Source organism: Medicago sativa, chromosome 2 (assembly GCF_051527215.1).
Source record: "Medicago sativa cultivar Bolivia chromosome 2, Bolivia_mono, whole genome shotgun sequence".
Classification (NCBI taxonomy): domain Eukaryota; kingdom Viridiplantae; phylum Streptophyta; class Magnoliopsida; order Fabales; family Fabaceae; genus Medicago; species Medicago sativa.
The window spans coordinates 30,517,837-30,542,106 of NC_140750.1; the positions used below are offsets into that span (position 1 = coordinate 30,517,837).

The 24,270-nt window shown below is 35.3% G+C and overlaps 1 protein-coding gene and 2 long non-coding RNA genes across 3 annotated transcripts; 1 reads left to right on the plus strand and 2 right to left on the minus strand.

Annotated features, from left to right (window-relative positions):
* The first annotated feature begins 4,674 nt into the window (after positions 1-4,674).
* LOC146946167 (uncharacterized) lies at positions 4,675-5,620 on the plus strand. Its single transcript, XR_015028228.1, has 2 exons — positions 4,675-4,817; positions 5,361-5,620. It is a non-coding gene; the product is annotated as an uncharacterized LOC146946167 (long non-coding RNA).
* Positions 5,621-17,534: 11,914 nt separating this feature from the next.
* On the minus strand, positions 17,535-18,494 carry LOC146946168 (uncharacterized). Its single transcript, XM_085748160.1, has 2 exons — positions 17,892-18,494; positions 17,535-17,777 (listed from the first exon to the last, which is right to left on the minus strand). Exons 1-2 carry the CDS (start codon positions 18,492-18,494, stop codon positions 17,535-17,537), a joined length of 846 nt encoding a protein of 281 aa, XP_085604286.1.
* Positions 18,495-20,530: 2,036 nt separating this feature from the next.
* Positions 20,531-23,378, minus strand: LOC146946169 (uncharacterized). Its single transcript, XR_015028229.1, has 5 exons — positions 22,572-23,378; positions 21,991-22,081; positions 21,757-21,870; positions 21,470-21,599; positions 20,531-21,267 (listed from the first exon to the last, which is right to left on the minus strand). It is a non-coding gene; the product is annotated as an uncharacterized LOC146946169 (long non-coding RNA).
* Positions 23,379-24,270: the final 892 nt, after the last annotated feature.

The window sequence follows — 24,270 nt, forward strand, 5'->3', positions numbered from 1 at the left end:
ATCTATCATGGAAACCCAACCTTCTCATAACATTCTTCACATAATCCCACTCAACTCTATCATATGCTTTGCTAATATCAATCTTCAAAGCTACCTCCCCTACCTTGCCTTTCCTCTTACACTTCATACCATGGATAATTTCATAAGCAACCATGACATTATGAACGATGGACCGGTTTTCTACAAATGTAGATTGCTCTTGGGAAATGCATTTCGAAAGTATTGGTTTCAGTTTATTAGCCAACACCTTCGAAATTATTTTGTATATAACATTGCAAAGTGAAATAGGACGAAGATCTCTCATAGACTCCGAATTATCTTTCTTCGGGATTAATACAATCTTTGTATCCACAACCTGAGAGGGAAACATGCCATTATTCAACCACTCTACTCCTGCATTAAATAATTCCACACCACATAAATGCCAAAACCTCTTATAAAACGCCGGATTTAACCCATCTGGACCTGGTGATTTATCTGAATGCATAGAAAATAAATCTTTTTTAAACTCAGAAATTTGGAATGGAGCTAAAAGTGTACCATTATCCTCATCTGTCAATGTTGGATGCATATACTCCATATCAGCTGCCAAAGTATTCTGATTGTTTGCAAACAAATGTGTGAAAAAAGAGCTAGCAACCCCACATAACTCTTGCTGACCTGTGACCTCAACTCCATCATCCCTCTTCAATTTTGTGACTAAGTTGCGTCTTCTTTTTGAGCTGGACGTGGCGTGAAAGAATTTCGAGTTCGTATCACCATCCTTCAGCCAAATCACCTTAGCTCTTTGCTTCCAAAACGCTTCTTCTTGTGCCAAAAGGATTCCCATTCGATTCCTAACCTCCTCATAACGAACAACTTGTGATGTTTGCACACTTCCCCGAAGTCTCTCCAGCTCCTTCCGACATTCCTCTATTTCAACTCGATATTTGTTACGGAGCTTTCGGCCCCAATCATTCATGTCCTCCGTGCAGCTCTTCAGTTTATTCAACACTCCCCCATTTAGACTCTTTTCCCACCCTCCAATAACAACATCATCAAAATTCTCCCCCATCAACCAAACATTCTCAAACCGAAATTCTCCCGCACCCCGTCGTTTGTCTGCCATGCAAAGTTTAAGGAGAATTGGAAAATGATCAGAACGATGTGAAATGACATTATGAAGTTGACTGTGAGGGAAAATGTCATTCCACGACTGTGTTGCCATTGCTCTATCCAGCCTCTCTTCCTTAAAATCTTCCCCACCTTGACCTTTAACCCAAGTGAATGGATAACCCACCATTGGAAGGTCAATCAAGTTGCTATCTTGCACCGCCTCTCGAAAACCTCTTATCCTCCATGGTGGATGTGCCTTTTTTCTTCATTTGATAAAATATCGTTAAAATCTCCTACAATGCACCAGGGAAGTGCATTGTTCTGTGCCAAAGTAGGCAAAAGGTTCCATGATTCATGTCTATTCTCATTCTCCGGGAATCCATAAAAACCTGTGAACCTCCATTTTGGAAAGTTTGGATGGCACACCTCTAGATTAATAAAATTTGTGGAAAAATTAATAAGATTACACTCAAAGGGATGCTTCCAAAGTAGTGATAAACCTCCGCTTCTCCCTATTCGATCAACCGCAAAAGACGCGTCAAAACCCAAACGAACTCTAATTTCTTCAATCCTATTAGCATGCACAAGAGTCTCGCACAAAAAAATAACATCTAAGTGGTACTTACGGGCCAGGTCTCTCAATGTCGGAACTGCACTCGGGTTGCCCAGACCCCGACAATTCCATCTCAGAAAACTCATTGCTCTCGGCAGGCCTGGCTGCCAGGCTCCGTCGATAAAAAATGACCGTTGATTTCAGAAGTTGACACATGTCTACTAATGGGCTGTTCACGCATGATTTCTGCCTTAGTTGTATCAATTTGCATTGATTGAGAGTCAGATTGCATTGAATCCTCAATCAGTGCTTTGCCCCCCTCTTTACTGCTACCATTCCTTAACCGTTTCTTGTCCGATTCCACATAATCTTCCTCATTTTCTGTAACCACATCAGAGCTGATCAGTTCTTTTTTTTTTGTTTCTGCATTGATTGGTGAAATAATGAAAATCGTCCCCTTCTTCAGCTCTTTTTGATATAACTGCTTTTTATGATTTCTGCCATCAAATCCTTCCTAACCTCCTGAGTAATTGCTCCATTCATTGCTGTTGTAACTGTTTTGTTTCCAATTGTAACTGACTCATTGATTGTATCCTCTTCCTCCAGGCCTGGCTTGCGCTGCACCATCAAATTCGCCTCCCTCAACCATTGGCCACCGCTGTCAAGACCTTTACGGCGATTTTCCACTCTTAGTTCTGGCCCCCAGTTCCTGATCCCATCATCTTCTTGAATGGAATAAAGTTTACACATGAGTCCTCTGTATGACCTATCAATCCACAGTAGTAATAATAGATACCAAGACGTTCGTATTTAAGATTAACACTGATAGGTGCTGCTCCTTTCTTCTTAATAACCTTTGCACGCACTAACGGCTTTCGGACATCAACCATGACTCTTATTCGCATATATCTACGCCAAAAATTTGAACTGTTTTTTTCATCATATTCCAGCATTTCGCCCACGAAATTCCCAATGTTCTGCCCCACCGTCTTCTACATATATCCCCCTGGCAAATCGTGAACTTGAATCCAGAATGGAACAGTATTCAGCGGCACTTGCTCTGGAAAATCTCCTTCCCCCATTGCTCCTAATACCAGCATATATATGTTTGTTGAAGAACCATGGTCCTCCTCTCAAAACTTTCTGCATGTCCAGATGGTGGAAAAATTGAAATATGAACACTCCTGACTTGACTTCTCTGACTTCTAATCCTCTCACCACCGACCACACATCCCTCATTCACTCGTTTATCATATAGTATCTAACTGGTTTGTTTGTTAAGAACCTCCCCGCCAAACAAAGACTTGGATCAAAAGCCCCTCCTTCAGCTTTTAATTCTTCCTCTGGTATCTCTATCTCCTCATCCCCGTCCTCTAATTGCAGGTGTTCCATGATAGTTAGATAGATGGATGGGTACAAATAAAGAAAGTGTTAAACTCTCAATTGCTCGAATGGATATCCTCACTGTTGAATCACTCACAATTTTTGGTATAAAATGAAACTCACTTCTCACTTGGAGAGAAAAAACTTACTTCTCACTTGGAGAGAAAAAAACTCTAGACATTCCACTTTTAGATAGTTTTAAAATGGGTTGTGTTGTACTTTAATTAATAATAATAATAATAATAATAATAATAATAATAATAATAATAATAATAATAATAATAATAATAATAATAATAATAATAATAATAATTGTAACGCCCATTTTGAAAGAGTCTAGAATATTCAAATGTGCGCTAAAACTGATATTGGATACATTAATTATACAATATAGAAACGACAACAAGTCGAGAGTTTAGATACAACGACATCCAAAGCTTCAAGTTTACCATGAATCACAACCCATACTCTAGTTGCTTCTAATTTTGCCACATATACCATAATCAAACTCCATACCACCTTTTGTTATTCTTGAAACCCTAATCTCATGAAATTCTCTCTTTAAGGAAGAGTAGTAAAATCATCTTAATCCAAACTTCATATTTCCTTGATCATGTTGAGACCATAACATGCACAAGTTCAGGATCCAACTTTACCATAGACCAAACCCTAGCTTCATGAACTTCTCCTGGTGAGGAGAAGTAGTGAAAATAACCAAAGCTTCTAGTTGTTTCTTGAAGAAGGAGAAGAAGAAAACCATAATGCATAATTCATCACCAACCTAAGAATCTTTGAGAGGTCTAGTGGATTAGAGAGGGAGAGGGGCGATGGAGAAGAGAGGGAAGGAGAAGAAAATCTTTGCCAACAACTTAGAGAGAAAAAGGATAATGAGAAATGAGATATTTTGGGCCAAACCCATATAAATATCCTTTTTGTATGCAATTACCAATATGCCATTGCCTTAAGCGTGTTAAATACGATACTGATACTTAACTCGTGCTCGAGTGACATTCCGTAATAATATTTCCACCATTCTTATTTTCCTTAAATATTTGTCATCTGACACGTTTAACTGGTAATATTCTGATACTGGCAAGCGGGATATTACAATAATAATAATAATAATAATAATAATAATAACAACAAAAATTAAAATAGTTCTGTAATATATAATACAATACATATTCCCTTTCCCTTTTTTTATTCAAAAAAAAAGTATTTTCCCTTTTAATTTTGTATCTCAATACCTCTATATTGAAATTCATTTGACTAAAATTGCACTAATTATGATATTCATAATTGTAAAAAAAATATATATATTCGTAATTGACTAAAATTCATATTGTCAAAAAAAATGCTTTCGTGAATTTATGTAAAAAAGATTATATTCATGAAATAATATATTAAATTATATTAGGTAAGTATAAAATATAAAGTAGTTTAACTTTTTTTAATGTCTTGAGAAAATAAAAATATTTCTTTAGTCTATTTTCTTTAATATTATAAAAGTTGTAATTGCAAAGTATATTTTCTTTAAAATTATAAAAACATATATTCAATTTCAATAAATTTGAATGGTTGACTAAATCGTGTTCATACGGAAAAAAAAACTTAAATAATAACTTTGCTAGTATTAACTTTTTGATATTGGTTGTTGTTATATAAACTAGTGGTTTTGTTTGCTCTTAGCAACAAAAAATCTTATTACTGCAATTGATATTGAAGCTATTCGAAATGGCTAAGTTTTCCTTCATGCCCGTTCTCGTCCTTGTCTTTATTTTTTCAGGTATATTATTTTTTTAGATCATATTTCATAGCACCTATATTTGTTTGCTGGTAGTGTTCATTTGGTTAGGTATAATCATATGAAGTAACCACATCATTTAACATTGAGTTCTATAGAAACTCCAATTCTCTTTGGTTAAGATACATTAACTTAACATCCATGATTGTGTCAGTCAAGTATTAACTTTCTTTTTGTTCAAATAGCATTTTTTTTGTCAGAGTTCGAACCACAAACTTTACATATATTATGTTTTGTTTCTACCAATTGAAGCTGAACATATATTTTATTTTTAATTTAATAGATAGCATGTGTTATCTGAGATCTAAATTTCTTATCAAATAACCAAGCACAATTTTACCAAAAATATTCGAAGGTTTAAAAGTTATATCTTCATTTTAGAGTTTGACATTCTAATTATTTTTCCCTTAAAGTAACAATTTCTTGTGTACAATAATATTTCAATGTCTCATACTTTTGTCTAATTATTATTTTTATTTTCACCGTTTGTTTTATTGAATGTAATTATGTTTTTTTTTGTCACAGCTATAGCAATGGCTTGTTGTGCAGACAACTTATGTGTCACAAAACACGTAGGTGACTGCGATCGTATTGCGTGCCAAAAGTCGTGCAGGACAATATTTCCTGACGGTAAAGGAGTTTGCCTACCCGAAGGGGACCCTAATCATCCTAAATATATATGTAATTGTTTTCATAAATGCTCCATCTAGAACAGAAATATCACAGCGTATCAAAATAAATTTAATAAATTCATGGTTCTTACCTTGAAAAAAGTGTTGTTCATATATTTTTTTTTTTTGTCAAGTAATCGTTTCATATATTTATTGCAATCTAAGTTACTTTAACAAAAATGGTATTGAAAAAACATTTTGGACCAAACTGCAATTGAAAACATGAAATCTAAAACCTTTATTTTTATTTTTATATATAATGAAATCTAAAACTTAAAGTGATTTTTTATAGTGTAATTTATATTATAGTATAATAAGAGATTCCATTCATTTAAAATGCTGGAGAACGGTCGTGTGTGAAGAAGAAATTGAAATGTAAACTGACACATTGACACAATATTGTTTGAAAAAAAAGGTGAAAATGGTAGTAAAATACTCTTCAATAAAGTGAGAGGGTGTGGTATAGGTTGAGCATGAAAATCACTTGTGACATCTATTATTCGGAAAGCATTTAAATAAATGTATAAATATTGTACCAAAAAAAAGAATAAATGTATAAATAAGTCGTGCGATATTCAATTGTGTAAACATCCTAATCAATTAGCCTACCACTAATCAATTAGAATAGTAATTTTAATTAGAACATTTCACCCAATATCCCAGCAATTATACCATAACCCCTATATTTACATGAATTACCCATTTTTCCCAGGTGTGTAAGTGTCAAATTTTAAACCAGAAACCTTCTTTAAAGTTTTTAGATTGACTTATATTTCCCGAAATTGGGTGTAACACCCATACTAGACGTATCTAGAAAGTCTAGCATGTGCGTTGAAATTTAGTACTGGATACATTAAAATATACAACATAAATTACACACGAATGAATATTTATACAACAAATTGCGTTCTTACATAAATCACATAAACATCTCAACTATACATATAATTTCATCCTTCAAAATCCAAAGCATCCTGCAGCGACACGAACGCACAGTTGCTGAAACATCCATCCGACTTCAAGCTTGCATAACGTCCTGCTTATCTGAAACAAATAAGGATTGGGATGAGACATAATGTCTCAGTGAGTTCCTCTAAATCCTAGGCTATGGGCAACCTCAAGGGGAAACCTACGGTCACCACGTGTCTACATTACAACCTGACGGTTGATTATACGTGAGTGGGGACATGCATACTTAGACGGTAGTGCATACTAGAGCCGTCTTAATCTTATCTTACTTGTTATAGGTTTCGCTTCCTATACATGTCATGGCGGTCAAGGGGTATCTAAACCGCATTGCCAAGTATACGATCTACGTATCAAGGCCTAAGCTTAACATATCATAACATGATTCTAAATCGGACGATTAGGGGAAACCTAAGATCGTCATCGGTGTAACATTCTTATCTTGCTCTATTCCATGCCTTATACTTGTCATATAACATCTAATGCTCTTGTCATTAACATGGTCTTGAATGAATCATACTACATGCCATAACATAATCATAAGGAACATAATCGTATTCATATCATGCATAAACGTATCTAAGTTCATTCATTAGGTTAGCGTTGAACAAACAATTATTATCTTGATTCATTTTACGGATAGTCCCGGGTAGAGTAACCCCGAGATCAATCCCATACATGACCTATGTACGTACATCGGACTCCCTCGGTGTCGTGCGGGTCCCTTGCGGCTTAAACCGTTCCTCTTAGGTCGAGAACCTCTTGTATCCCCCTGACGTGGATAACAAGAGACACGAACACCTACGTCTTGTTAATTTCAGTGACATGCGGGTCCCTTACGGCTTGAATCGTTCCCCTTAGATCGAGAACCTCTTGTATCCCCCTGATGTGGATAGCAAGAGACATGCCACCTACTTAATAATCTTAGTCTTGTCGTACGTATAGGTTAAACCTAATCATGCATACATGTTTACCTCGGAACCTTAATCAATCCGATTAGCGGTAAATGTTCATACTTGTACATACTTAGTCTTAGTGGAGAGATTAACTAATCAATCCATGGCTTAACATACTTGCAATCTTATTCTTAATCATGTGCGAAGATATATACTTCGCGTATGAACATTCTATGGATTCTTGCTAACTTGCTAGTTCTTGACAACTATGTCAAGGCTCTAGTTTTTCCCTTGCTTAATTTATAACTTGCTACCCCAACTCATATCATATCATACATGCCAATTTTTCATGTACCATGCATTGCTAAACCTATTAAATACTTGCCTCATTTCGTAAGAAAACTCTTTTAAAAATCATCATATAAACCTTGGTTTGAGGGGTTTGTTTTTATAAAGGATTGAATGGGAAACACCAGCTGAAAGGATAACAACAGGGCCTGAGGCAAGCAAGCTGTGCTCTTGTGCCCAGACTTACTCGCGAGGTGAGTAGTATCACTCGCCGTGGCGATATGTTTTGCTCGCGAGGCGAGCTTGGGGCGAGCAGCACCCCCCAATCGACATTCATACTTGCCGTGGCGAGTAGCTTACTTGCGAGGCGAGTTATGACAGTCCAGCACCTGCATAATTGGTGTTTTTGACCCAAAAACCTCAAAACCAAACATCCATATGCATAACATGACACTAGAGGCCATAGAAAACTTGTAAAACATTCATATGACAAGTATAAAACATATTTAGCATGCATGGCATAAAAAGGGGTAATCAATTCATCCATAAACCCTAGAATTTTCATATTATCTTACAAGACATAAACATAAACCCAAAGGGTAGGATAGCTATCTATGGAACTCACCTAGCAAAGTTCATGCAACATCTCCAAGTCCCAAGCTCAACAAGCCCAAAACCCTAGCTTAATCCACTTGCTTCTTTGGCTCAAACCATTCAAACTTGTTGTCCTTTCTTGTCATCTAAGCATCATGATCCTTGACCATGAAGAAACCATACCTTGATTCATCCTCCAACTTACCATGAACCAACCCTAACCCTTGATTTCAAAAGGACCTCAACTCAAGGTTTTTCCATGCTTAACCCTCTCCACTTCCATGAAATATAATCAACATAAGCTCCAAATCAACAACCAAAAGCCATAGCTTCTTGCTTAAATCCAAACCCTAACTTCTTGGATCCATTCTTGAGAGAAGAAATATAGTAACCAAGCAAAACCCAAGCTTCCTCAAGCTTAAGAAATTAAGAGAGAGAGAGAGCAATATTAGTTCACTTGCTAGTGGAAAGAAGAAGATTTGGTGGAGAAGAAGAGAGAAAAGGGTGTGGGAGGTAGAGAGAAGGAGGAGAGAAGTCTTTCCCAAAAACCTAGAGTGAGAAAGGAAAGGAGAAAGTGAGATATTTTGGGCCAATTCCAAATAAATATCCTTTCCTCGTGAACTTACCATTTTGCCCTTGCCTTGAACGTGTTTAAAACGACTCTGATACTTTCCCTGTAAAAGCTGACATCTCATAAAATATTTCCAATAACTTATTTTCCATGAATTAAATTCATCTGACACGGTCAACGGGTAATATACCGATACTGTCAGGCGGGATATTACATTCTACCCCCCTTAAAAAAATTTCGTCCTCGAAATTTAAAGACCGTCTACCAAACATCATGACATAAACTTACCATCTTTGGTCTGAGCCATACATTCCTATTCATACATATTCAAATGGGTCGTCGTATCATGTCCTCATCTCGTTTCTTAACCCAAATGTAACCGAACATAACCTTCTTGATCTTGATATTACTTAAACTTTAGAGTTAACTTGTTACATCATGATTTAGAATATTCCTTGCTACACAAAGACTTGTCGTCTCGGACTCGTACTTTACCCGCTTAACATAAACCATTCATAAAGATATCTTATCATAAACATGAACACCCAGGATTTGCCTTTTAACTGGGATCCTACGGAAACCAGGTTTGCCCTGCAGTGCTTACTTACAACATAAGACATATTTCATACATACATCTTACTGTACCTTGAGACACATGCTTCTTACTTGTATTATTCATATAAATGATTCCATGAATCTCTTATCTCTTTTCAGAGCCTTAGAAAATATTCTGATTTCATTGCAATTTCATTGCATCTTATCACACCCTTACTAAGGGGTAACTCATATTACTTGACATGAGGATGTGAAATTAACAATACCGTTCATCTGACAATTAATCACCATCGTCGTGGTTCGCATGCTCTTGAAACTTTCTAGCAAATCTACTTGCACATACATCAAACATTCTTAAAACATTTTCGTGTATCCTGTAGGATATTAACGTCATACGAACATTGTCGTTCCCATAACATGTGCATACTTTCAAGTGCCGCCTCTTGTTAAATGATAACGATACATGTTCTAAAATCTTTCTTTGAAGAATTCTCTTAAACTCTGGTATTCGGATTCTTGGAACGTATAGTTTCATGATTAAAAATATTTTATCATTTCCAAAACTGATTGTGTAATGTCACCCCAGAACCACCAGGCGAGTTTCGATATTTTTAGAAAAAGATTTTTACAACTCGCCCAAAACTTGTCCACGACAAGTTGGTCCTGAAGTTTGTACGTCTTAAGTGAGTTCACTTACGACGTATCTCATCAGTTTCGAAAATGTATAATTCCATGAGTTAAATAAAAACATCGTTCCTAAGTTCCTTGATACCAATCTTAACTTTAAAAGTTATAAATCATGACTTGACATATTTTAACAAGTATCGTTTCCACTCAACAAGTATTGCATACGAAAGTATGATTCTCATTGAACAAAACTTGAGGGTCGCATCTCCCTACATGTTAACATGCTTACATATCCATAGGAAAATCCTTGGTCCACCTGTCATGACTTGTTCCTCTTCTTCAGGAACACTAAACTTGAATCTCAAGAGGAAACCTTCTGAACTTCACATGTTTTCCAATATCATCATCATTCATGCATCCATTCTTACCTTTCACATCGAGAACTCCTCACTTGTCTTATAATGCATTCTTGTTAACTTGTATTACCCACCGAAAATTCTTTCATACCAAAATTCCGTGTTTCATGATTAACGATTAGCTTCCATGGCGCTACTCTGATTCCCACCGGTTGGCTTAAACCATTACTCTAATCTGTTAGAGCAATTAAGACTTGACATTTCTGATCCTCACTTGAATACTCCTTTCTCGAACTGTTCTCAAAATTTCCCATATTGCAACCAATGTCACATCCTTACACTTGTCTTGTAACTTCAAATCTCATGATAACTTATCTTATGTTCATAATACTTGACTTGGGGGTAAACCTTACGTTCTTGCTGGTTGCATTTACCATACATATCATACTTGAACTTGTTTTCGAGTAAACTCAAAATCCGTTAACAAACCCATCTAGCACTTAAACATGACTTTCTTGAATATCTAATTCTTGTACCTTCGCATTCTCGCATACTATATTTTGCTTAATCATATCAATGCTTGCCCATTGATTTTTCTTTTAAAGAAAACTACGTAAACTAGCGCACAGGTCATTGACGTTGATGATTTTCTACTATATACAATATCGAGTTTAAGCCCCAGTTATTACTCTAAAATCATAGAACGAGTTGATAACACATACGCGCCATCAAACCTAGACTCTAATAAGTCTAGCCCGCTCTACGAGTGTAGTAGCAAACCGGTCTCTAGAAAATCTCTTGTGAATTTTCAAAATACCAACTTCAATTACCCATACGTGTAAATCTTTCTAAATTTATTAAGCAAAACATAGGTTCGAGAGATACATCATAATTCCACATAATCCGTGAACCTTGTGAATTCCCATAACTTTGCACTGCTTAAACTTCTTCTTCATACGTCGTACATAAACATCCGTGACATTCCTTCTAAATACCGGAACTTCTATATTCTTGATCTTGGCTCGTTCTTGACTCTTAACACATCATCTTCCAAAGCTACCTTGAATCGTATCGATTTCGTTGATGGTTTCCCATGTCTTTTCCCTTGGAAATCTTAGGATATGATATGCATTCGTTACTTGATGTCATAAAAGATTTTCGTCACATAAAATATTATTGTGAAGACATCTCCCCAATAGTCAATGCAAACCATAGGAACAAACTAGTAGATTTCACAAAACAGGAAGTTTCGTCCCAGGCTTGCTATTGGGGAGCTTATCCAACTCTATTTTTCAGAAAACATTTATTGCATAAAATTCTTATTCTCAAGTATACAATGCACATCAGTCATTCCTATCATCGTAAAATATTCTATAACATATGCATGGCAACATCAACATTTTTCGATACAATTCTTGGCACGTCGAAAATCAATGCCTTACTCTTGATAACATAAAACTTTCTCTTGAATCCTTAACTTCCTCCACTACGAATAACTTACCTCGTTACATTGCCACTTACACAACTTTCCGAGCATACATGTCCTTAACTTCATTCACATATTGCTATTCCTGAGGGCCTGCTGACTCCGTCAACATATGTCGACTTCTTGCTATCTTGTAGCCTTGTTCTGACATTCCAGAATATCATGAACCCATTCCAACAACAACTCTTACCGGTCATGATTAGATATATATATCCAACTTCTTTGCTTACGGGTACATTAAGTATCACTATCATCTTACCCGACGTTGTCGGAACGTTCCTTCCTAACATGCCTTACATTCCCGGAGGATTCACACTTCTACTTGATTAGTTCACCGGCCACCTTTTGGCACGATCAAACTTCTTCATCACATACTTCATTCTTCCTGGGTTCTATTCAGCTCTCAGGCATCCATTCTAATCGTCGAATGTTAAATTGAGTTGATCAGGCTCAACTAACAACAACAACTAGAACATTTACCCGGAACCCAATGGTCCCACTACCTGTCTGAATCGACCTGCTCTGATACCAAATGTAACACCCATACTAGACGTATCTAGAAAGTCTAGCATGTGCGTTGAACTTTAGTACTGGATACATTAAAATATACAACATAAATTACACACGAATGAATATTTATACAACAAATTGCGTTCGTACATAAATCACATAAACATCTCAACTATACATATAATTTCATCCTTCAAAATCCAAAGCATCTTGCAGCGACACGAACGCACAGTTGCTGAAACATCCATCCGACTTCAAGCTTGCATAACATCCTGCTTATCTGAAACAAATAAGGATTGGGATAAGACATAATGTCTCAGTGAGTTCCCCTAAATCCTAGGCTATGGGCAACCTCAAGGGGAAACCTACGGTCACCACGTGTCTACATTACAACCTGACGGTTGATTATACATGAGTGGGGACATGCATACTTAGACGGTAGTGCATACTAGAGCCGTCTTAATCTTATCTTACTTGTTATAGGTTTCGCTTCCTATACATGTCATGGCGGTCAAGGGGTATCTAAACCGCATTGCCAAGTATACGATCTACGTATCAAGGCCTAAGCTTAACATATCATAACATGATTCTAAACCGGACAATTAGGGGAAACCTAAGATCGTCATCGGTGTAACATTCTTATCTTGCTCTATTCCATGCCTTATACTTGTCATATAACATCTAATGCTCTTGTCCTTAACATGGTCTTGCATGAATCATACTACATGCCATAACATAATCATAAGGAACATAATCGTATTCATATCATGCATAAACGTATCTAAGTTCATTCATTAGGTTAGTGTTGAACAAACAATTATCATCTTGATTCATTTTACGGATAGTCCCGGGTGGAGTAACCCCGAGATCAATCCCATACATGACCGATGTACGTACAACGGACTCCCTCAGTGTCGTGCGGGTCCCTTGCGGCTTGAACCGTTCCCCTTAGGTCGAGAACCTCTTGTATCCCCCTGACGTGGATAACAAGAGACACGAACACCTACGTCTTGTTAATTTCAGTGACATGCGGGTCCCTTATGGCTTGAATCGTTCCCCTTAGATCGAGAACCTCTTGTATCCCCCTGATGTGGATAGCAAGAGACATGCCACCTACTTAATAATCATAGTCTTGTCGTGCGTATAGGTTAAACCTAATCATGCATACATGTTTACCTCAGAACCTTAATCGATCCGATTAGCGGTAAATGTTCATACTTGTACATACTTAGTCTTAGTGGAGAGATTAACTAATCAATCCATGGCTTAACATACTTGCAATCTTATTCTTAATCATGTGCGAAGATATATACTTCGCGTATGAACATTCTAGGGATTCTTGCTAACTTGCTAGTTCTTGACAACTATGTCAAGGCTTTAGTTTTTCCCTTGCTTAATTTATAACTTGCTACCCCAACTCATATCATATCATACATGCCAATTTTTCATGTACCATGCATTGCTAAACCTATTAAATACTTGCCTCATTTCGTAAGAAAACTCTTTTAAAAATCATCATATAAACCTTGGTTTGAGGGGTTTGTTTTTATAAAGGATTGAATGGGAAACACCAGCTCAAAGGATAACAACAGGGCCTGAGGCAAGCAAGTTGTGCTCTTGTGCCCAGACTTACTCGCAAGGCGAGTAGTATCACTCGCCGTGGCAAGATATTTTGCCTGCGAGGCGAGCTTGGGGCGAGCAACACCCCCCAATCGACATTCATACTTGCCGTGGCGAGTAGCTTACTCGCGAGGCGAGTTATGACAGTCCAGCACCTGGATAATTGGTGTTTTTGACCCAAAAACCTCAAAACCAAACATCCATATGCATAACATGACACTAGAGGCCATAGAAAACTTGTAAAACATTCATATGACAAGTATAAAACATATTTAGCATGCATGGCATAAAAAGGGGTAATCAATTCATCCATAAACCCTAGAATTTTCATATTATCTTACAAGACATAAACATAAACCCAAAGGGTAGGATAGCTATCTATGGAACTCACCTAGCAAAGTTCATGCAACATCTCCAAATCCCAAGCTCAACAAGCCCAAAACCCTAGCTTAATCCACTTGCTTCTTTGGCTCAAACCATTCAAACTTGTTGTCCTTTCTTGTCATCTAAGCATCATGATCCTTGACCATGAAGAAACCATACCTTGATTCATCCTCCAACTTACCATGAACCAACCCTAACCCTTGATTTCAAAAGGACCTCAACTCAAGGTTGTTCCTTGCTTAACCCTCTCCACTTCCATGAAATATAATCAACATAAGCTCCAAATCAACAACCAAAAGCCATAGCTTCTTGCTTAAATCCAAACCCGAACTTCTTGGATCCATTCTTGAGAGAAGAAATATGGTAACCAAGCAAAACCCAAGCTTCCTCAAGCTTAAGAAATTAAGAGAGAGAGAGCAATATTAGTTCACTTGCTAGTGGAAAGAAGAAGATTTGGTGGAGAAGAAGAGAGAAAAGGGTGTGGGAGGTAGAGAGAAGGAGGAGAGAAGTCTTTCCCAAAAACCTAGAGTGAGAAAGGAAAGGAGAAAGTGAGATATTTTTGGCCAATTCCAAATAAATATCCTTTCCTCGTGAACTTACCATTTTGCCCTTGCCTTGAACGTGTTTAAAACGACTCTGATACTTTCCCTGTAAAAGCTGACATCTCATAAAATATTTCCAATAACTTATTTTCCATGAATTAAATTCATCTGACACGGTCAACGGATAATATACCGATACTGTCAGACGGGATATTACATTGGGAATGAGTTTTCCGGTATACAAGTTACAACTATTATAAAAAAAAATAAAAAACAATAGTAAAATAAAAAAACATTATTCAAAATGCTTCAAAACATGTCTTTGTTGGTTTCTTAAACAAGACTCAACAAATGGCATTGTAGATTTATAATCTCAGAAGTCCAATACCTATCATCAGAAGACATGTGGCTGCATGAGAAGTAGTAAGACAATGTAATTGATATCTCAATAGGAGATAAGGTAAATATTAAGGGTCCGATAAAGATGCTGGAACAAACCGCCGAGTGAGTATGTGCTAGAGGTGCTCTAGAATTCAATACTTCTTAAAAAAAACCAATTAGAATTTTTTTTTTTTTTTTAAATTAATATACAAACCGGAAATGTTCAATATAGTCGTGAAAAGTGAATATTATAATTCAAAGATAAATAATGAAATAATGTACAACTACTAATGTGTTTACATAAGCTATTCTAACCTAATGGACCTGACTAATGATTAATGGACCAATTACAAATTACTAATAATAATAGTAGTAAAACTTCACTATTTACAACACTCCCCCTCAAGCTGGTGAGTGAATATCTATCATTCCCAGCTTGGAAACAATTCTTTCAAAGTTTTTGCTGTCCAGGTCTAGTATGTGATAAGTATATAAGTTTGCCGACTAACCTTTGATACAATTCCTTATCAACTTTAATATCCTCTTCTGCATTCCCCAACTTTACACTTGGATCAATTGGTGTACATGCAGGCTTGCATGCGGCCTTGCCAGTCTCCTGCAGAAGATCAGTATTATATTTCTGTTGGGATATGCAAATTCCTTTCTTAGAGTGAGCCACTTCAATTCCTAAAAAATACTTCAATTTTTCCAATGTCTTGATCTCAAACTCATTGGCCAAGTGTTGGGCTAATAGTTGTTGCTACTCTTCATCATCACCAGTTACTATAATGTCGTCCACATACACCAATAACACTGTTACTCCCCCTGACTCAGAGGGTTTGATAAATAAAGCATGGTCTCCTTGGCTTTGTTTGAAGCCCAAACATATCATAATTTTAGTGAATCTCCCAAACCATGCTCGTGGTGATTGTTTTAGCCCATATAAAGCCTTTTTTAACTTGCATACAGTGTTGACGTTGACAGCAATATGTCCATGGTATCCAGGGGGTACATCCATGTCTCTTCTTCTAAATATCCATGAAGAAAAATGTTTTTTACATCAAATTGGTTCAAGTTCCAATTGTAGTTAGCTGCTAAAGATAATATCACCCTAACGGTATTCATTTTTGCAACTGGAGCAAATGTCTCTGAATAATCTACTCCATAAGTTTAAGTGAATCTTTTGGCAACCAATCTTGGCTTGTACCTTTCAATAGATCCATCAACCTTGTATTTTATACTGTATACCCATTTGCACCAGTGACGGATCCAGGAATTTTGGAAAGTGGGGGCACCACATGTATATAAATTTGAAACATTAAATAAACACACCCAAATATATATATATATATATATATATATATATATATTATATTTCATTTTTGAAAGCTTCCTTATTTATTAATTTTGTTAAGTCTGCAGTAACTTAACCTAATTTTTTTCCCTCCACTAATCCCTTATTAGGTTTGCAACAACTCAATCCTAAAATTTTGGCTCTAAATTTGCATCATATATGTTTTTCATTTCTCTCTCTAATAACCGTGAATATTTTTCAAAGCAAAAATTTAATAGATATCTTAATCCTTATCCTTATTATTTATTAATTTTATTAGATCTGCAACAACTTAACCTATTGTACACTTATTTAATACGTTTACAAATAAAATATCCTAATTTCCATGCAAACTCGGCTACCCTAAATAATTTGTTAGGAACCATGAACTGCATTAATTTTTTATGTTTAACTATAAAAGTAATAAATAAAATTGACCCGTGCAACAATATATCTTTTTTTCTTTATAATTTTTTTTATTATCATTTGATTGTAATATTGTATCTCTAATAATCTAATTTGCGTTTATTGATCGACCCATGATCTTACGGGTTAAAGATTATTTATTGGTCTCTATTATAGTCGAGAAGACCCGTGCGTCGCACGGGTCAAAAGTCTAGTACATTATAATTGTCCTTTACGATTCTCCATATTCTGTAAATATTGAATGATTTTCTCATTTTCAATACCAAGAAAAATATATATCTCTCTCTCTATATATAAGTAACTAAACAATTGTATAATCATTCATCTCCCAAGTAATTTCACATCCAATTCTTGACGAGGTTGTGTTGTTGTGTCAAGGTGTCTGTATATATGTGGGCCAAAAGAAAAATGTTGTGTGGTTTGTGTGGGCCATTTGGTCAACATTTCAACTATTACTATATATTACTAATTACTACCACCTAAAAAAAAAATTCTACAAAGTTAGTGCAGGCACAAGCCTACATAACTTTGTATGTGCATCCGTCCCTGATTTGCACCCTACATATTTCTTTCCATTTGGTAGAGGAACCAATTCCCAAGTATTGTTTTTGTCGACTGCCTCAATTTCCAATTCCATGGCTTGTTTCCATTTCTTGTCAAACAATGCCTTAGATAAAGATGTAGGTATTGTGGTAGTATTTAGACTTGTGAGGAAGGCTTTATAGGTAGGTGATAACTATTCAAAGCATATCAAGTTAGATAAAGGGTAGAGTGGATTTTTGGTACATGTTCTAGTATCTTTTCTAAGAGCAACTGGAAAATGTAAGTCTTCATAATCTATTGGTGGTACTTCTCTGGATTTTGGTTTCTTACGCTTTATTGGGATGGATTCTAGTTCCTTATGTGAGGATGAGTTAGATTCTGGTTTATGTGCATGAGAAAATTCAGAAATTGAATCACTAGAATTTGAAGGGTCGAGCAAAATTACCTCATGTAATGTTGTATCAGACTCTTGGATATGAATCATTATATTTTTTCCATATCTTACATCAGCTTCAACATTTACATGATTTTCAGAATCAACTTCAGTCTCAACATCGTTACCTCCAGTTTCAGCCTCAACTTCTGACTTGAAAGTAAGGTCAGGAAGTAAAAGAGACTCATCTTCTTTACTAATTATATTCTCCCCCTGAAGATGAGTTTGAACAAAATAACTTTCTTGTTCATGGAAGGTGACATCTCGAGAAACAAAGTAATTATGAGATGGAGGATGATAACATCTATAACCCTTTTGAGTGGAGGAATACCCTATAAAGACACACGTTAAGGCTCTACGATCAAGTTTACTTCTACCATCACTATGGATATGAACAAACGACGTACACCCAAATATTCTAGGATTGAGATTATTGGAGGTGGGCATATAAGGATAGAACGACGATAAAACTTCCATATGAGTTTTGGAGTCAAGGACACTAGAAGGTAAACAATTTATGAGATAAGATGCAGTTAAAACCGGCTCCCTCCCAAAATTTCTTAGGAGCCTTGTTTTGGAATAACATAGCTCGAGTTTGATCTAACAAATTACCATTTTTTCTCTCAGCACTCATGAATAATACCTTCTTTTCGACAAGAAGAATTAAACTCGTGATTAAAGTAATCTTTTGCATTATCAGACTTGACTCTCTTAATACTTACTCTAAAATGAGTTTTAACCATTGCGAAGAAATGTAGAAACACAGAGGTAACTTCAGACTTTTGTTTTAGTAAACAGACCCACGTAACTCGACTACAATCATCAATGAATGTTACAAACCATCGACTACCTGATATATTTGCAACATTTGAAGGACCCCACACATTAGTATGAAATAAATAAAATGGTGAAGTACTAATTTTATTAGTGACAGGAAAAGACACACGCTTGTGTTTAGCAAGTTCACACACCTCACAACAAAGACTCTCAACATCTAAAATTTTTAAAAGTGAAGGAAACAATTGTTTCATGACTCTACATGAAGAATGACCAAGACAACAATGGTACAAAAAGACGTTCTCCTTGTTGGTCTTAATTGATTCAAAAAAAAAAGGAATTGTTGTTGGAAATGTTGGAGGAGCCGAGGAGATTCTGGTTATCAAAATAATAAAGACCATTTCATTCTCTAGCATTTCCAATCATCCTCCCTGAATCCTTGTCCTGAAAAACACAAGCATTATTACAAAAAAAACAACATTACGTGATAGGTCTTCTGTGAGTTTCTGTATGGAAATTAGGCTAGTGGACAATTTGGGAATATGAAGGACATTTTGTAGGATTATAGTTGGGCTTATTTGGACATTTCCTTGACCTGCTACAATTATAAGGGAACCATTTGATGTGGATATTTTCTTGTTGCTAGGACAAGGTGAATAAGTGGAGAAGTGTGTGGGTAAGGGTGTCATGTGGTCAGTGGCTCCAAAATCTAGTATCCAATATTGGTTAGATGGTTTATCCGAAACATTAAATCCACCAGACAATTGAGACTTACTGAGTGGAACTGGAGAAAGAGATATACCTGAGTATGCCTGATAAGTCATAAATTATGTGGTTTTTAAGTGTTAATTTTAATAGAGTTTTGTGTGTTTTAGTTTCTTTTTAGAACTATTTTACTTCAAACTGTTTGTTTTAATTTCAGGATCAAAAATGATGTAAGATAAAGTCTTTGAGCAAAAGAAGGGATTAAGAAGCATGATTCAAGCATGACTGAGAAGAGAAAAAAAGGGAATTTCTGGCCATTTCATCGCGCACGGTCGTGCACACCATTGCACAGACCGTGCGCAACTTCAAAGAAGTTGTGCCCTGTATTGTCGAACAGTCCGCACGGACCGTGCCTTCCTGCGCACGACCGTGCGCGACCCCAATTCTCCATTTTGGCTGCTGCGTTTTACACTTGGCACGGTCGTGTGCCTTGCAAGCACGATCGTGCACGTTGACTTTGATGATCAATGTTGTTTTAAACCCAATTCTGTTGGATGAAGTCAATAAGGGTAAGGTTATATATTAAACGCCATGATCCGTATTTAGGGCAACAAAAAGACATATTGTATGTGTATGTTATATTAGAAACAAACTTGATTTTAAACTATAGAGTCCATTGTGTTAATCATCATATATAACAAATCAATATGCGAAAGGATATCTCAATTCATGACCGAATATCGTTGATGTCGTATGACCTTCAAAATCTATAGACATTCTCATTGAGAGAACGCTTTGCTATTATCTAGGTCTCCTTGTGACGATGGAATGTCAACAAAAACGACGGCCACTGATGTGTGTGACTTTATTTATTAAACCCAAATTAGAGTTAACTATTGATGTTTCTATTCTAGCCTATAGTAAAAATAGATTTACCTTTTAGTCTCTACATGTGTCGCTTAGAAGCGAACGACAGTTAAAAGAGTAAATTTTTATGAATTAAACTAGTTACAAACCCGTGCTTCGCACGGGTTGAATAACGTATCTTGTAAAAAAAAAATTCAAAGGAAAAATGAGCAAATTAATAAATATTGCACAAACTCGGATATTCTAAATAAATCACTTTTACTATATTTTTAAAAAACTTTGTTATAAAGGAGAAATGAGAAAATTAAGGGAAATAGCTGCATCTTTCTAAGAAATTGTTGTCGTTCATAAATGTGAAAATCAAGCAAGCATATTGCACAAATCTCATTTTGTTCAAGAGATTAGGAAAACAACATTATAATTAACATGATACTAATTGGAACCAATGAAGAAACCAACAATGTTACATAATAGTTAGGTTTATAAACGAGACTGCAAGTGTCATAGACTAACCAAAAAGGGATTTTTGCCAATATTTACATCAGACAAAATGAAAAGAACAAATGGCATCTTAAAGTCAAGATAGTTTCCGATTACAGTCCAAAGCGATACGCCAAAATAGTAGAAGTTCAAATAGTTAAGCAGCAAAGATCTACTTTGGAACAACTTGAACATGCAAGTTCTTCGGTGACTTTTCGAGATCAAAGATGAGCTTACCACCTTCTTCCATCACACGTTCTCTGCAGAAATTGAACCACTGTCCACCCAAGTATTTTTCATAGCTTGCTCTTTCGACGGTAATGAGGCGACACTTATACTTTCTCTGTGTCTGGTCATCATTGAGAGTGATTGTTTTGCGCTTTTCTTTCAGAGTTGTTCTTGACACCTCGTTTGGGAAATGCTAAACAGGGAAATAACTGCAATATTAGTCTAATGCATATTAACATGGATAAAATGTATGCGAATATAGTTACATATAATTTATAAAATGAAGGTAGCATAATTGATTTTAAGCTAAAGAATATGTACCATGACTTCTAATTTATCTTCCTATTATCTTCCTATAAAGTCTAGATAAATGCATGCATGTGGTATATGCGTACCCCGTTGGCCAATTAACATTGTTGAAACAAACGGAAATTAAGCATCACTCCTGCATGTGCATTTATAGCTAGCACCATTTAACATTGATGTCTTCGAACATTTGGTGCAACTCTCATAATACCATCAAAACTGGTTAGGATTGAATTTAATTAGTTGTTTTACAAATAGTGATGCAATATGTTTCCTAACACAAATTATGCACATGAAATAAAGAATAATGCAATATGTATTTTTAATTTGTGCGTAAAAAAATTCAAAGCATGTTTGTGCATAAAAAAAAGCAGACCTTGACTAAGTTTATAAATTCAACAATTGGCCTAACTTGAGACAGATTGGAAAAATCGTTGTACGAAGTACGTTGAGAAGAAGCCGAACTCTGACTTAAGTTCTGACTGAAGAGCTTGAGAAGTGTTAAGGTCACGACAACAATTCAAGAAACATGGTCAAAAAACAATCAAATCAGATTGTGAAATAATAAGTTACTTTAACACTGTATTGTGAAATCATAATGCAAACTTACTAAGTCTTAAACTTCTCAACAACCGGGTGATGTAGGTTGATGAGCAGCATCGAACCTGACCAATTGTTACATATATTTGGGTTGCCATTGACTACAAAATGGAAGCAAAGAACTCAAGGTAAGTAGATGGTAAATGTTAAAGCTACGAAGTATTTTTCCCATAGTGTTACATCAACCATATTCCCACTGCATAAGGAAATACATCTTTCAGGTCATTATCAAACTTATACAAAATCCTTTTTTTTTTGAAGAAGCTAAACTAACTCACCTAAATTGACATTAGAGAGAATCGAACCTGAGACCTCAAGGAGGAGCACACTCCTAGATCCCAAGTCAATACCACTAGGTCAACCCAAGTGGGTTACTTATACAAAATCCTATTATCTGATTCTGACAAATTAGAAAATAATACTTTTTATCTTTCAACACAATGTTCGTACACGGTTTCTTTCCAGTCTCAATTCGTGTTGTCTTAACAATCTCATGAAGTAGCCCGATGATTTCTTTAAAAAAAAAATTATATCTATAAGAACATTATAATCGAAAAAAACACAGAAATAAATTAAAGCACATAACTATACCATATAAAGCGTCAGTTTTGAATTTTCCATCTTGAATTTCCTTAAATGACTTAAAGCGAAATTCACGAGTAAGAATGATAGTTAACTTGTCATACTTCTGCACCTTTGTACCAGAACCAAAAACAACCTTAAAGGGATTAAATGCAATGTCATTATCAAACACATGACAATTATAGAAAGTATAAGTCTTGTTTTCCTCAGTCAAAGCCTTCCAATGCTCCAATTCTCTATATCGAGTTATTACATGATCTCGATCACCCTAAATCCGAGAAAGAAACCAAAAAATATAAAAAAAATCAAAATGTACACTAATAAGTAACATTGATAATTCATAAAGAAAATTACAACAAATCTTAACTAACTCATCTATCATTTGCATCATAAATAATGAGCTTCATATGTTCCATGAATCCAGCACTCCAAATCCTATTTTCCAAATGTCCAAATCATTTTTGAGATCCTTAATGTAGTCATAATTCCTTGATATTGAAAGTCCTATATAGAAATACAATAATACATCATTTAATTTTATTCTCTTTGTTCATTTTGATATCGAAAGGAGCTAACATATTTCTATGTGATCAATTTTTGTATCATCAAATCAACCTGATCTTAAATGCACAAATTTCTGTATCATCAACTTTCTGGACCTCAATGATATGACCAAAACAAATTTACACCAAGCAAATTTCGAACGGTTCAATGATATAGGAAAGAATAAACCAAATATGAAAACAACTTTAGGATTACTCGCAAAAATTAAAATAACCCGCATGCATCAATTTTTTTCAACTACAATACCAGAAGCTAAAATAACAATTGTGTCAAAATCTTACCATGAGCTAAAATTCAATCATCATGACCTCTACTATACTCCACATAACAAAGGAAGATTTTTCTACAGCAAAGCAACATAACAATTTCTGGTACATAATCCACTAACAATTGAAAAAAAAACAAAAAACAAAACCCTTAAAATGCAAAATCGTGAAAAAATGAAGAAAACCACCTATGATGAAGCAAAAACTAAACCAGTGTCGAAAAATGAACACCCCAAGCCATAAAAATCAATCAACTCAAGTCATGCATGGTCTCAGAACTATGAAAAAAGAAAGAAAATGACCTCTTATGAAGAAGAAAGTGAAAGAGTGTTCCCAGCTGAACTTAGATACCGTTTAGCGAAAGTTTTTTACGGTCTAAAAGTTACTTCAAAATAAATTTAAAATAAAGGCCTTTGAGAAAGAAAGTAAAATTGTTTGGTTTCTTTAGTTTTAAAGCTATTTTTAAGTTAAATGTTCTACAAACTTTGAATATTTTTTATGGTGTCGGGGTTCGAATTCCGGACTTGGCATATATTTATGCATTGTTCCTATCAACTGACAAAACTTTGAATTTATTATGAACTAACATAATAAATAAAAAAATGTTTAAAATATTTTCTGAAGGCTAAAAATGTTAAAAAATAAAAGATATTTTTTTTTACAAATACTATATATATTTACTCAATAACGTTTATTTTGTGTAACATGAATACAAATTTGTATCATCATATAAATGACTTGTTAAATATTTGAATAGGAGAAACAATTTAAGGAGCCTGAAATAATAACATAAATAATATCAAATTAGTCGATTTTTTTATTTCAATTATACTCAATAACAAATTTCGTTATAAGAATACCATAATTTTGGTGTCTTT

Bases quoted from the DNA above. Each gene is read 5' to 3' on its own strand.
- LOC146946168 (XM_085748160.1), bottom strand. From the start codon at position 18,494: ATGGAAGTTTTATCGTCGTTCTATCCTTATATGCCCACCTCCAATAAT. The intron at 17,778-17,891 runs GTACCACCAATA...TGCTTTGAATAG, and splicing joins AGAAACCAAAATCCAGAGAA to TTATCACCTACCTATAAAGC.